At 51.0% G+C, this 13987-nt stretch overlaps 1 protein-coding gene across 7 annotated transcripts in view; it reads right to left on the bottom strand.

The window, feature by feature from the left end:
• Nucleotides 1-13987, bottom strand: part of LOC127475058 (mucosa-associated lymphoid tissue lymphoma translocation protein 1-like) — a 31076-nt gene that overhangs the window by 3541 nt on the left and 13548 nt on the right. For 4 of the 7 annotated variants that reach the window (XM_051796423.1, XM_051796422.1, XM_051796421.1 and 1 more), the window contains 7 exons: nt 13772-13949; nt 10589-10663; nt 9858-9985; nt 9472-9603; nt 9195-9346; nt 6342-6467; nt 2070-4231 (listed from right to left, as the gene is read on the bottom strand). In XM_051796423.1, the coding sequence (XP_051652383.1) occupies nt 3896-4231; nt 6342-6467; nt 9195-9346; nt 9472-9603; nt 9858-9985; nt 10589-10663; nt 13772-13949 (1127 nt within the window). In that variant the 3' untranslated portion in view covers nt 2070-3895. Of the gene's footprint in view, nt 1-1298; nt 1435-2069; nt 4379-6341; nt 6468-8469; nt 8593-9194; nt 9347-9471; nt 9604-9857; nt 9986-10588; nt 10664-13771; nt 13950-13987 lie in introns of those variants that run through there. The other 3 variants (XM_051796424.1, XM_051796427.1, XR_007906077.1) reach the window with 3 other exon arrangements.

Below are 13987 nucleotides of genomic sequence, written 5' to 3' on the forward strand. Positions count from 1 at the left end.
TACTTGGTGTTCCAGAAGTGATCCTCAGTTAATAAAGCAATCCTCAGCATTTCAGAAAAAAGGCAATTCCTGTATCAAATTAGTGCAAGAGATCATTCTGTTCACTCTTTGTCCACATGAAAGGCAATGTAACTACCAGAGACCATGATAACCTGCCCTTTGGGAAGCTCCTTTCTTCCCTGGGAAGAAATGGCCACCCAACACCTCCAGGACCTCTCCTGCCTGTATAAGAAGCTAATTGCAAAAACTAGGGAAAGAGGACCAAAACTGCACTGTTGAATCTCAGAGTTTTCCTGTCTGTCCCTCTGTATGTTCTATTCCACTGCAGGTGTATCCCATCGACAGCACCACGAGCTCTGCCCTGAAATGTGGAGTAGGAAATGATCTGGCAGGTTCTGTAGATCATGGAAAATCTCTAAGTGAAAAATAAGGAGAACCTAGCAGCTTCTGAAGAGTAAATTCAAATTCACTCATGTGAGAGAGAAGGATTTGTTCCAAAAAGGTGATGAGTTAAGTGAGCTTGTAAGTAAAATGGCTCAACATTGCCCCATATTGATTTTTTTCTCCCAGAAATTACTCCTTCAATGAAGGACTTGCCTTTATTCTTCTCTCTCTCTTTGGCTGAGACTGAAGAGTGGGACAAATCTACCTTTTCCTTGCTTTGGTCACAAAAAACCCAGCTGAGAACAAACCTTCAGGAACCTGCTGCCAACAGAAGGGTGCCAGGCTTGGGTGCATCTGCCAGGGCACATGTAACACAACTCCTGACTGTGGCTAGGCTCATGATTTTCCAGTAACACACTGAAATGGCATTTCCCACATTCCCTGATTTCCCCTGCCTTGTTTTCTCAATCCTTTTGGGTGCACTTGCCTTGTTTTGTCAGAAACTGCCAAACCTCAGCAAGTGAACCGAGAACTGCCTCCCAAATGAATTCTGTAGCAGAAGGAGAGCATATCAGGCTGTTGTCCAAGGTCCTTTCCTTCAACACATCTGCACTAGCAGAGAGGAAAAGAAGGGCACCTGTCTAAAAATAAAATTATGAAACATTTAGCTGTTGCTATTTTCATCACATATTGTTTTAAAGCTTCGGTTCACTTGGTGCGTCTTAAAGAAAATATAGACTTGGGTGAAGGGAAGCACCTGTATTACCTACAGAAATGCTTCTGAGTGCTGAGCTGTTTGCAGCCTCTGGGCACAGACTGGCCCAGAAACGAGGGAAGTGGAGGGTGATGGCTGTGGAAGGTATGGAGGCAGAGAGGGAATGTAAATTGGAGCTGATTTCTTGGTCCCACTTTACCTGCTGTTGCCTGGGTGCTCCTTCCTTCCCACCCTTCCAGCCAGCACAGGGAGCTGTGGAGCCCAAGGCTGCAGATCAGGAAGGACGTGGTCAAGAGACACACGGTGATCCTGGGATGACTTGTCCGTCCTGGATGCTGGGAGATGGAAATACAGATTCACAGAAAAATTTAGAGGCACTCAACAGTTTAACCACCATGAGGGAGTTTGGATTTCACATGTGAGCAGGGAATGAAGGCAGACACAGCTTCACTTCCTCCTACAATGACTCCAGCTGTCATGGCCAGAGGCTCAGGACACAATCAAACTCTACCTTTGCAGTTCAGCTGATGTTCCCAGACATAACACACCATCATCTGAGGGGCATGGGAACGTGGCAGTTCCCCTGGGCTTGGCTGCAGGGTCTCATTGAAAGAACAGGAGAGCTGGGGACAGGGACAAGTGCTGTGGTTGACACCAGGACAGGAGGACCACTAAGGCTGATCCAGCCACTCAAGAGCCACACTTACAAAGGCGATGGATAAATCACAATGAATCCCGACTTTTAACATCTACACATTTCACTTGACATCATTTCATCCTATCCAGTAATTTGATCCAACTTCTAAATCCAAATATCAATACTTTCAGTTACCTAAAAAAAGAAACAATGCTCACACACAGGAGCCCAGAAGCTAGAACTGAAAGCATAAAACCCCAGTAGGTCAACACTGAGTCACACCCTGGCAATTAGAGGGAAAATGAACACAGTTAACTCAGAACCACGTGAAGCTTTGTGCATTCAAAAACACCAATAGTGTTTTATTCAGAAAAAAGAAAGACTGGCTTTGAATGAGATTAACATTCACATGAGGTGACATTTGCCATGATAACGTGAGCCAGAAACAAGTCTTGTCCCAACAGTACAGGAGGGTGTGTATAATCCTCACAGAGGCAACAAGACCCCCCAGCTCTTCCCAAATTCCTGCAGAGCCATTCTGATGACCTGTCCTCAGTGGCTGCTGGTGTTGAGTGGATCTTTGGTTCTCCCTGCAACTAGTTTATTGTTTTCTGGTTTAGCTTCTCTATCAGTCTATCTTATTTAAACTACATCCTTTTTATTTTTTTGAGCTTTACATTTTTGCCTTAGAGACTTTCTAGTCTGCAGCCAGATGGGGCCCCTCTTCTTTCCCTTGGCTCTACTCACTGTGAGGAGAATAAAAGCCTCCTCTGTTCTCTTTGGACAGGTTTCCAGCACTTGTAGGATGGTTTATCTGGAAGGAACATTTCAGATTTTTCTGTGCTGTAACAGACACCATAGGCAGGGATGTATCTTCATTGCTGAAAAAGAGCAAAACTGAGAAAATGCTCTCTCCAACCCTCTTTTAAACTATGACAGAGCTCAGGCCCTCTCTCCACTTTGCTATCCTTGACCTCTCAAGAAGTTTTGCTCTACAAGCTCTTTCTTTCACAGGACCACAACAGCCAGAAGGGATCTCCAGTGCTCTCTGGTCCAGCCCCCCACCAGCTTGGATCAGGTCACCAGCATCTTCTGCAGTCCAGAGTGAACTAACCTTCAAGGATGGAGACCCGACACTTCACTGGGGTCACTGGCCTCTGTGGAACTATTGAATCACCCTGCCAGGCCCTTACTGAGCAACCACCTTTATCAAACAGATATTACAGTAGCAGTCAGGGAGGGGACTGTGCCCACCCAGGATGTCCATTGGGCCCTGCTCACCCTGTGGCTTTCTCTGGACAGTTGGTTGTCCATGAAAGGTAGTACTTGAGGTTGCCCACAGCACAGATAGGCACTTAGAAAAAACAATTTGCACTAATAATAACTCTTTTGAGGTTATTCTTTATCAATCCCAGTATTTTCCATCTCTCCTGTAGGACACTCTGCACCTGAGAGGAACTGGGGACTGCACAGGGCTGAACACCTTTTAATGCCCCTTGGACCATGCTGGAAGGGGCAGGTGTCAGTGTACCTGCTACTCCTGGTGGCTGTTCCTGGTGGAAAACCAGCCTCCCCCCTAAACACACACTGGATGGAACTTCCTTTTCCTGGCAAGTGACTGTCACCCCAACTATAAATACGTTCTTCAGAAACACATAAATGCATAACTTAACATCTGCTTTGACACAGGCATGGGAAGAAAGCGACACTGTTACCCCAGGGAGAGCTCACACCATTTCACCTGGTCCCCTTGGTGCAGCCCCGTGTCCCTTGCACAGGTGTGATGGCAGCCAGCAGCCACGGCTGGGACTGGAGCTGGGGCTGTAGTGTTTGGGGGTTTCTCATCACATTTAATGCTGCAACGTTTGTTTTCGGGCAGAAAATACCAGCAGTGCCCTTGACTTGCAGCAGTGCCTTGGCAGTGTTATGACTGGCCGGGTGGCCCTGTCCTCTGCAGACACCACAGTGACTCCCCACTGATCCCCATGCTCACGTGGGACTGGGGGTAGTCCCAGTGGGCTTCAGGCCCCGCACGCCACAGGGTGCAGATGGGAGAAGCCTTTCCAGGAAAGCATCCTTGGCCTCACTGGGACAGCTGTGGATTCTGAAGGATTCAGCACTTGAAGAGCTGTTGCCTCAGTTAAAACCAGGGCGGAGGGTCAGGGGCCAGCCCGGAGCAGTGCCGAGCAGAGCTCGCCCAGGTCACTCTCATCGTTCTCCTCGGGCTCGCTGCTGAAGGTGGAGGGGCTGCTGCTGGGCAAGCTGTGGCCAGAACCTGTCCTCAGGGATCCTTGTCCCTTTGGGTCTGGTGTGTCCCGAAGGCACACACTGCCTTTGCCGGCAGGAGTTTGCTGGAAGTCTGGCTGAGAGTCGCTCCTCTGGCTGAAAAATTGCCCCAGCAGGGATTTCTGGAGGGTCGTTCGCAGGCTTTCACAAGTCCTCTGCTTTGTGCTCGGCTGGGTGTAATGCAAATCCAACTGCAGGACCACATCCGTCTGGAAGGGGAGAGCGGAGGACGCTAAGTGAATCGGAGACTCAGACTGGAAGCAGAGCTTTCCTGCTGTTGCTGCCAGACATGAGAGCCTTGGCTGGCTGTTGAGCAGGCTCACAGCCCCATGCTGTGGCGTGATGGAGCAACGCTACTGCCAGAGAAAACAAGCTGTTACACACTCACACAGCTCATGACGTCTGTGGGCCTCAGCCGTGGATTCTGGATTTCAGGACTGCTCCTGAAATCAGACCACCTCACTTGGGATCTTGTCAGCCCCATCAGTGAGCCCCAGTGCTCATTGTCACTGTGAGCATCACGCCCAGGATGCTGGCACAGGGGAGCAGGAGAGGAGGCAAGGAATGGCACCATGTCCATCCTGGCTGTGGCTGGGACCATTGCCCAGGGGAGAGGAAAGCATGAAAGGGAGAGATATGAACCACTCCCAACCCTGGAAGTGTTCAAGGCCCGGTTGGAATGAGCTTGGAGGAACCTGCTCAAGTGGAAGGTGTCCCTGCCTGTGGCAGGAGGGTGGACCGAGGTGAGCTTTAAGGTCCCTTCCAGCTGAAACCATTCTGGGATGCTAAGAACTGAAACCACATCACACTGTAAAAGGCAACAGCTTTAAGCAGCAGCACTCCACAGGGATCTGTTCACAGCCTAGCACTATTTTAGAATTTTATAAAAGATGAAGAAATCAGAAAATAACCATGGCAGCTAAACCCCTGAAAGCAAACCCCCAGCATGGGGTTGTGCCTGAAATGCCTGGCTGTATAGAGCAGGTAGATGTATAATGGAACAAGATTTTGACAGGCAATGCAGGGTCCAGGTCTCCTGTCTGCACTTAAAAGCAATGCAGAACAGTTGGAAAAGGTTCAGAAAAGAGCTCCAGGAACAATCAAGGACTGAAAGCACTGCCATATGCTGAGGCACGTCACGTACTCAGCAAATGGAGCTTGCTGTGGGCAGCAGCAACCCAGGCAGAGAGCAGCACTCAGTGCAAGATCCACTGGCTGTCCCTCCTGGGGAGGAGAAAAAAATCAAAGTAGAAACAAGGTGCACACTGTTGGGAGAGACAAGCCAGGGGACCGGCAATTCTGCCTCTCTCATGGTCTTTAAATAGTTTGAGGGTGTTTTGAAATGTGTCAAAGAGGCACAGTTTGGATCAGGCTTGGAAGAGTTACTCTGACGACAGGAGCTCCCGGCCAGCCCATGAGCTCATCTCTCAGGCAAGAACGCAGCCTAGTGAAGACATCCTTCATGTGAAATATTTGGGCAAGTCTGACCCCCCCTAGGTTGATGGAGCAAAGAACAGTCTCCTGGCCAGGTAGCAAAGAAAAACAGAGCAAGCTATGATGGGTGATGCCTCTCCCCACTCCCAGGGTAGCTGCTGTGGGTCAGGTTTGCTGGAAGGGCCAAGCAGGGGAGACAACACAAAAGCAAAGAGCATCCATGCTCAGGCTCTGCAGGCTGATGTGTAAATCAGAAAGGTTTTGCAGAGGTGGAAAAGGTGAGGTGAAAGAGGACAGTCCTCTCCTATGGAGCCAGGCTGGGAGAGCTGGGGGTGTTAAGCCTGGAGAAGAGAAGGATCCAGGGAGACCTTAAAGCTCCTTCCAGTGCCTAAAGGGGCTCCAAGAGAGCTGGAGAGGGACTTTGGACAAGGGATGGAGGGACAGGCCAAGGGGGAATGGCTTCCCTCTGTCAGAGTATGGGGTTAGATGGGATACTGGCATGAAATTCTTCCCTGTGAGGGTGGTGAGGCCCTGGCACAGGTTTCCCAGAGAAGCTGTGGCTGCCCCATCCCTGGAAGTGTTCAAGGTCAGGTTGGACAGGGCTTAGAGCAACCTGGGATGGCAGAAAGTGTCCCTGCCCATGGCAGGGGGGTGGAACAGGATGAGCTTTAAGGTCCCTCCTAACCCAAGCCAGTCTGTGACTCTGTGAAAGAGGACGGCTTTTGTTCCTTGAAGATCAACAAGCTCCTCTAACATCAGTCTGGATGTGACACTGACACAGACGTGTGGTCAGAGGGGCACATCCAGCTGCAGCCTTGGGGATGGGGAGCACCAGTTATGAGAGGATGTAGGAGAACAGCAGAGAAGCACCTGGAAGCTCCCTACCTGAATTTTCTGAAGTCCGCAGAGCTGGAAGACGCAGTCCAGCTCCTCCCACTTGTACACGGAGGCGAGCAGAGTCTCCACATGGTCCAGACGGCTCTCCCTCTGCATGGCCACGGCCTCCATCTCCTGGGTCAAGAAAACAAGAGGAAATGCAAGGAAATTTCAGCATCAGCATGGAGCATTGAGGCACAAGTGCCCATCAAAAGTGCTGCTTCTCTGCACACAGCAATGCCCAGGGCTTTGATTGACATGCTTTCAGGGTGGAAATGCTATGTATCCTAATGGAAGTACTACAGAGAGCAAGCAACAGAGATTTTGCACATTCACCTTGTGACAATCAGTGAGAAGACCAAGCTAAACATCCCTGGAGTACATCTGTTGGGAAAACTGGGGTATAATGGGATTTGCAGCAGAGCAAAGAGCAGCTACAGCTGGTACCACAACCACAGGTAGCACCAGCATGGTGTCATGGAGGGAGCAAATTTTCCAAGGGCACAGCTGGAGGAAGCTCAGAGTTGAGCCGAGTGCCAAATTAGCCCCCCACCATCTACAGAACTGCCAGTTCTTGCTGAGTTACTCCAACTTAGCCAAAACAGCCCTGTCTCTATGAGAGACACCTCTTGTACACCTCCTTTTCACATGTGAGCTCAGGCAGGAGCCCCCAGCACATCCACGCAGGCCTCCTGCAGCATTTGCTTGACTGCCTGTTCATCAGGATCCTTGAAAATCCCCCAGCTCTCCAGGGCTGTGTCCCACAGGAACACAGCTCTCCAGTCTAGTGACTTTGAGACATTCACCTCGGAAAGGAGCAACCTGATGTGTTTGCTTTAGCAGGAGGGTTGGACTGAATGATCTCTAGAGGTACCTTCCAACCCCAAACATTCCATAGCTCTGATCTCAAGGGATCAATTAAAACCCTGACACACGAAATTCAAAGCCCCTCAGCTACAGCAATTCATTAACCACAAGAATCTGCACTCTGCTAAATTCCCAGCCTCCATAGCCTCCTGTTCCACAAACTAATTCCCTTCCACATTCTCCATTATCATTTCTGGCTGTGTAGGAGAAAATGGAGAGAAGCATTTTCTGAATTAATTTTTTTTAGCCAATTCATACTTATTTATAAACCTTTCCCCATGGTGGAATACATTTTTTAATGAAGATGATGCCCAGGAATTGGCAAGGCCAGAGTTTTAGCTAGCCTAGAAAAACAGATATTCTATATAAATGGGGGGAAGGGTGACTGGAAAGGCCATTAGGTCAAACAGCTCCAGATCAAGTGAGTGGAAAACAAGGAGATCTAACATAAAGGTTTTTAAAAAGTAAGGATTCAAATAGTATAGAGAAAAAAAATGGGAATGCCCTAGCTGTCAGCATTGTTCCTTTCTACACATGTGCTACAGCAGCCTCTCCCTCTGAAGACAGTGCTTGTCAGGTAAAATGCAAGTCAGGCAAGACACAGGATGGCAGGGAATATGGGACAACTAAAGAAAATTGATCAATGCCAGAAAATTCCATCCTAATTGTCCCTGCCAAACACACAGCAAACCCAGTTAAATCCCTTTGATAAGCAGAATGTGGCAAGTGGTGGGAAAACTATCATTTCCTCAACGAAGCAGCTTCCTGGGATCATTCCCCAGGGCTTGCAACCTCCCCTTCAGCCTGGTTTTGTTGGTCCTGCACTTCAGCAACCCCACCTCCCTCAGCATCCCCCGGGAGGGCTGGCACAGGGATCCTGGCAGAAGCCCTGCAGCCTCCTGCAGATACCTGTGCACTCCCGTGGTCCCAGGGGTGCGGGGGTGGCCTCTGTGGGAGTCTGAGGTGGGCCGGTGCCAGGGCCGGTGCGGTCGGAGGATGGTGGGAGGACGTGCTGCCGCCTCAGCAGACACCACTGGAGGTCAGTGTGAGCCAGCACCGCCGTGCAGTGGGACAAGGACAGGGATCCCACTGCTGAACTGGGGTGCCTTTTTTGTCTCCTCAACCCTCTTGAGACAGCTCCAGAGGCAGAAGCACACGGCTGAGTGCCCCTTTACCCTGAGCTGCTGATGTGGGGTGGATGCATGCAAATATCTGCTCACACACACACACACACACACACACATTTTTCATGCATGATTAGGGAGCTCACAAGGGGAAACGATGCTCCAGCTTGGGAACAGGTAGGATCAGGCTCCAAACCTCCTGGATACACCATGCTGCATCAGTGACCCCAACGTACTGAGGAGCAGTGTCCCTCCACGAGCAACAAGGGCTGAAAAACCCACCACAATCAAGCTACACTTCAGCAAAAGGACTAAAGAAAACTAGGGAGATGGTTAGCAGAAAGGAGCAGCAAGTTAAATCCTTAGTGGTGGCATGGAGACTATGGAGACCACCAGGAAAGACCATGCTGGGCAGGTGGTCTGTTAGGAAAGGTGTGAGAAAGGGTGCAAGGAAGCTGGTACGGCTCAACAGGGAAGAAATATGGAATATGAGCAGAGCAGGCTAAGAATGCATGATTCAAAAAGCCAGATCTGCTTCCAAACATGGAAAACAGAATGGCTCTTCACCTCAATCAGATTAAATACAATAATTTAATCAGGCAGGACAGAAATCAATCTGAGGAGTAACTGGTTAAAGCCATCAAACCGGTGCAAAATCCTTTTTGTGATGCATGAGGAGCAAGGCAGGTGGCCTGTAGGGAACCCACTGAGGCGTGGAAGGAGCTTCAAGGAGGTGTGGGCAGAGGAGGGGATCCTTTTCCACCTGGGATCAGCCTTTCCCAGCCCTCAGGACCCCCTGGGCTCAGCCCAACCACGCTCCCACCTGTGTCCTGGGGAAAGCAGCCCAGGAAGGGGAGCTTAGAGGACTCACCGGGGGCTGGCAGAGCAGGAGGCGAGGGGCAGTGACGTGGGCCGGGGGGGCCTGCAGCTTTGCACACACGGACATCAGGTTGGAGAAGAGCCGCAGGAAGCGGAGCTCTGCCCGGGCCCCGCAGGGGAAGGTCAGTGTTCTGCTCGGCGGCTCTGGAAGGGAAATTCAAGAGGGATCAGCTCCTCAGAGGGTCCAGCCGACATCTCCCTGCAGCCCGGTGTCCCTGAGGGGCACAGGGACCTCCAGCCCTCTCCTCCCCATGCCCTGCATGGCTCACCGTGGCTGTGTCCCCAGCGCTCGGCACCTGCGCCGGAGGGACAGAGGGGGTCTGTCAGGGACCGGGCTTCCTTCAGGGTGTGTTTGATCTCCATCACCTGCTTCCCAGTGACCAGGGGATCCCGGCCAACGTCTGTGGGAAAGAGTTGGAGGCACATGGGTCACTCCAGGTTCCTTATTGATCTCCCTGCCTTTCAGATCCTACAAGAACGTCTCCATACTGCTGCCAGGCTACTGAGAGCTCACATGGGGCACAGCCTGAGATTTGGATTTTAGGGAGGAACGGTTGGCTGGCTGCCTGGGATGGGGTGATGTGGAGCCACTTGGTCTCTGATCTCTCTTCTCACCCCTGTTACTGAAGTGAATGGTTTCTCGCTTGTCCCTCACCTTCCAACACATCCTCCAACATGTGTGTAACCTTCTTCTCTTTCAGAATGTGTTTCTTCAGGTATTTCATGAAGATCCCAGAGCTGAACTCCCCATCCTGCAGTTCATAGGCTTCTGCATCTTCACTCCTGCAAGAATAAGAACATTTCTTCAGAGACCTCACATTTCTGCACCAGGCACAAAGTCCTGAGGGTGAGTCTGGGCTTGCCAACTCCATCCAGACTCTTTTGGCTGAGTCTGAGTTTGCTTCTCAAGGAATAACACAAAGTGCTTGGGTTTGGCCCAGGAGATGGTGGGAAGGGCACAGGATGGGAAAAAGCAATGGAAGGGGATAGGATAGAAAAGCACAGTCTCCAGCCTAGGCAGGTGACAGAAGGTGAAAAACCAGAAAAGCTGGCACTGGAGCAGTAAACAACACCCATCATCTCAGGAGGCTTCAGGTGGGCTGTTCATGGCACATAAACCTAGGGAATCAGGCTCAGGCCTGAAGGACAAGTGACAGTAGCTGAGGTCACCTTTATGCACAAGCACAGGCTGCCATGAGGGATAGCAGGAGAAAGGACAGAAGCGCCTGAACAGTAAATGCAGCAGTTGGAAGGCGAGAGCCAGAGGAAACATAGTGAAGCCCTCTCCAGCCTCCAAAGCCACCGTGCATGAAAGGATGAGAGTGGGTACGGCTGTGCCAGCATCTGGTCCTGTGTGCCAGCGTGGGGACAGCAAAGTGCACTTACGTGGCATAGCCATAGACAGTATTTCCCCAGGGCTCCAGCGGCTGCACCTGGGAGAGGGCACGTCCTGGGTTGTACCTGGAAGAGAAAGAAAAGGCACGAGTCAGTGTTGAGGACATCTGTCAGCTGGAGGGGACAAAGCCCACACGCTCTCCCACATCCATCTCCCAGGGATGGCAATAGCATCAACCCTCACCTCAGATCCAACCACAGAGACGAAAGCTGGGAGTCCCACCAAGAACCCAAACCACAGGGAAATGAGTAGATAGGACCAGCTGTGACCTATCTGCACGGGTGAGCTGCTCCCTGCCCCACACTGAGCCTGGAGCTGTGGGGACAACCTTCCCTCCTCTCTCCCGAGGCTGGATTTTAACAACTCCAGGCAGCAACAAAGTGCAGAGAACACACGGGGTCACTGTGGCCCAGTGGACAACTGTCCCTGTGGAAATCAGAAGTGTGCACAACACATGGTTACAGCTCAACTGCCTGTGCTGGGGTCTGGGGCACCCCACAGGGCCCCTCCAGACCACACACACACTTCTGCCTCGGGGAACCAAAGCAGGTTATGGTTCATACACCCCCAGATCTCACCGAGAGACAGGATCAAGAGACACACACCTGGGTCTTGAAGCCCAAAACTGGCCCCGACACCCTGGTCTAGATACAGCTGAATGAGAACAGCTCCTGTTATTTCCAAAATCAGGTAGAACCACGGTGACAGGCCTGGTTTTCACCAAAAAAGATCTCATGGTTGCACTGAATGGTCAAGCCTTGCCCATCTGACTGCATAGGGACAGGCTGCCTCCAGTTCACACCAGTGACATGGAGCTGCTCCCAGTCACATAGTGACAAGAGCCAGGCACAGAGGCAGCGTTACTCCACATTATTCAACTCCAGCACTGCTTCCTGGGGCTGAAGCTGGCACACTAAGGAGAGCAGAAGGGATGGCTGTATCACCAGCAGCCAGTGTCACCTACTACTGGTGGCACAGTCTGGAGATATTTCATGGTACGATTCAATTGGCTTCTGTAAGTTGTCTTAAAGATGATCAGAAGAGAAAATGTGGGAAAGGAGATACGCTTCTAGATATGAATACTGAGATTTATCTGCTCCTCAGCTGCTCCTAAATTAATGCAGAAATCTGGCATTCCGGGTCCAAGGATAAATCAGAGAATTCCTGGAAGAGGCAATCGCATCCGCCCAAAATCAGCACATAAATGTATGAGGCTACACACAGGCTCCATGTTCCTGGTTCCTCCTCTGCTAAAGCTGAACATCTGCTCCCACTTGGCAAAGGAGGCTGTGTTTCTCACCACCCTGGCATTTCTGATGCCAACATATGGGGTGAGGAGATGCTCTGGGTGAGCTCCTTCTCAGCACAGACACAGCCCCTCCTGGTTTGTGCACAAGCTGTTGACAGACCTGCAGCATCAGTCCTTTCCCAGACCCAAGGGCCTTGGGAAAGGAGACCCTGGGAGCCTCATTTTACAGAGTTGTAAACACATACAGCTATGAAATCCAGACGCTTTCCCAAGCTAAAATGGTGACTTCTCAAAATAAAGGAGCTCAGGAGAGAGTTTCTACAGCAATCCCCCACAAAATCAGGGATAACACCCACTGCATGAAGTGCTGTGCTTGTTGTGGAAAAGGGGAGGTGTGAGCTTTAGGGGAGGAGAGAGAAAAACAGCTGCACAACCTTGCCTAAACATCCCAGCAGATCTCACGCTGCACCCTCTTCCCAGAGCCCATTGAGACTTCACTGAGCACAGGAACGCCAAGGAAGGAGACAGCAGCTCAAAGGCAGACAGCAGCTCAAAAGCTGTTTTATAGACCGTTAACATTTGTGTTGGTGCTCCCTGTGCAGCCTCCATGTCACCTCCCCATCATGCACTGCCCTTGGACAGCAGCCCAGAGGTGCAGCTCCAGCGGTGTATCCGTGAGAGCCAGGTGTTCCTGCTCGGCTGCATGCCATCCTCTGCCTGTTATCCTGCTGGGGAGAGCAGGAAGGTGCTGCCAGGTGTGCCAGGGAAGTAACACACACTGCTTTCAGCAGAGAGCAAGAAGGGAGAAAGGGGATGCTTCACTCTGGGGAGCTCAGGGCAGGATCAAGGCACATTAAGATCTGGTGACACTGGCAATTCAGAGCTGCAGGATAAGTCTCTGCACAGCCAGCTTGAAGCTATTCAAAGTGAGCATCCTCACCTCTGCAGCTACAAGGCATCAAAGATTTATCCTCTCTCCAAGGGCTGGCAGCTCTTTCAGGGTATCAAAATCCTTGTCGTCTTTCCGGTTCTTAGCACAGGAACCACAGCAGGAAGAGAGAGACTTTCCTGCATTTGCTCTCCAGGTCTTTACTGACCTGTAAATCTGCCTCAGGAGACTGAAATAAATGAACTAATGACAGCTTCTACTGCAACAGTCCACCCACCTCTGCTGAAATTGGACAAGTAGTAATTTTCTGCAGCAGGATAGAGGTCTGCAGGCCAAGAGAGGATGATAGGCTTTCCACAGACAGTGGGAAAACGCTGATCTCTGACCTCAGCAGCAGCTGCTTCACAACACAACCACTTCAGAAGGATTTAAGGCCAGTAAAAAGCAAGTAGCAGGGCTTAAAATATTTTCCCCATCATGCTGCACTCTTCTCACTGAGATGTTAACAAGAATGCAGCCAGGAGAAGAGAGGTGAGTTGAACACTCCCAGCCTGAGCACTTGGGAAACATGGACCAGGAAAGCACATGATCAGCAAGACAAGGTTAGGTGGGTCAGGCTTGAAATATAAAAGACAAAGCCTGTGCTGAGTTTCAGCCAACAATTTATGCCAGACACAGCCATTGCTCCATGGGCTTGAGGCAACCTGCTTGTATTTGCCAGGCTTCTTCACCTCAAAAAATCCAAGGATTTTTCAAGCCCCTTCTCTCCAGCAGATCTCAGACAACATTTGATGCTCTCTGCACTAATATGTGAACGACCCATCTTTCCAGAACATCCTGCAGGACCTAAAAGTGCTGCTGCTTTATGACACACAATCAATAACCTTTGATGGAGCAGCACCACGGGGGACGTGGCCCCAGCAATCTACGGGAACACCCCACAGGGGGAGTTGAAGCCCAGAGCTGAGGCTGGACACCCTTCCCTGGCCCCTCAGAACACCCATCCGAGGTGAGGAAGGGGGAAGAGCACCCTACCACTTCCTGCAGGTGTCCAGCAAGATGATGTTCAGGGCTGTCTGCTGCTGCTGCATCTTCTGGAGGATCCTCTGCACGCTGATGCAGTTCTCAGGGGAGTAGGGCTGGGGGGCATCAACAGGGACCATGTAGTTCCTCCCCAGATGTTCGTACCCGTGCCCGGCATAGTAGAATACAGCTGGGAACAGGGAGAGGAGAGAATGAATCAGGATGCCA

Source organism: Manacus candei, unplaced genomic scaffold, assembly GCF_025592945.1.
Source record: "Manacus candei isolate 608988 ecotype Guabito, Panama unplaced genomic scaffold, ASM2559294v1 h1tg000046l, whole genome shotgun sequence".
Classification (NCBI taxonomy): domain Eukaryota; kingdom Metazoa; phylum Chordata; class Aves; order Passeriformes; family Pipridae; genus Manacus; species Manacus candei.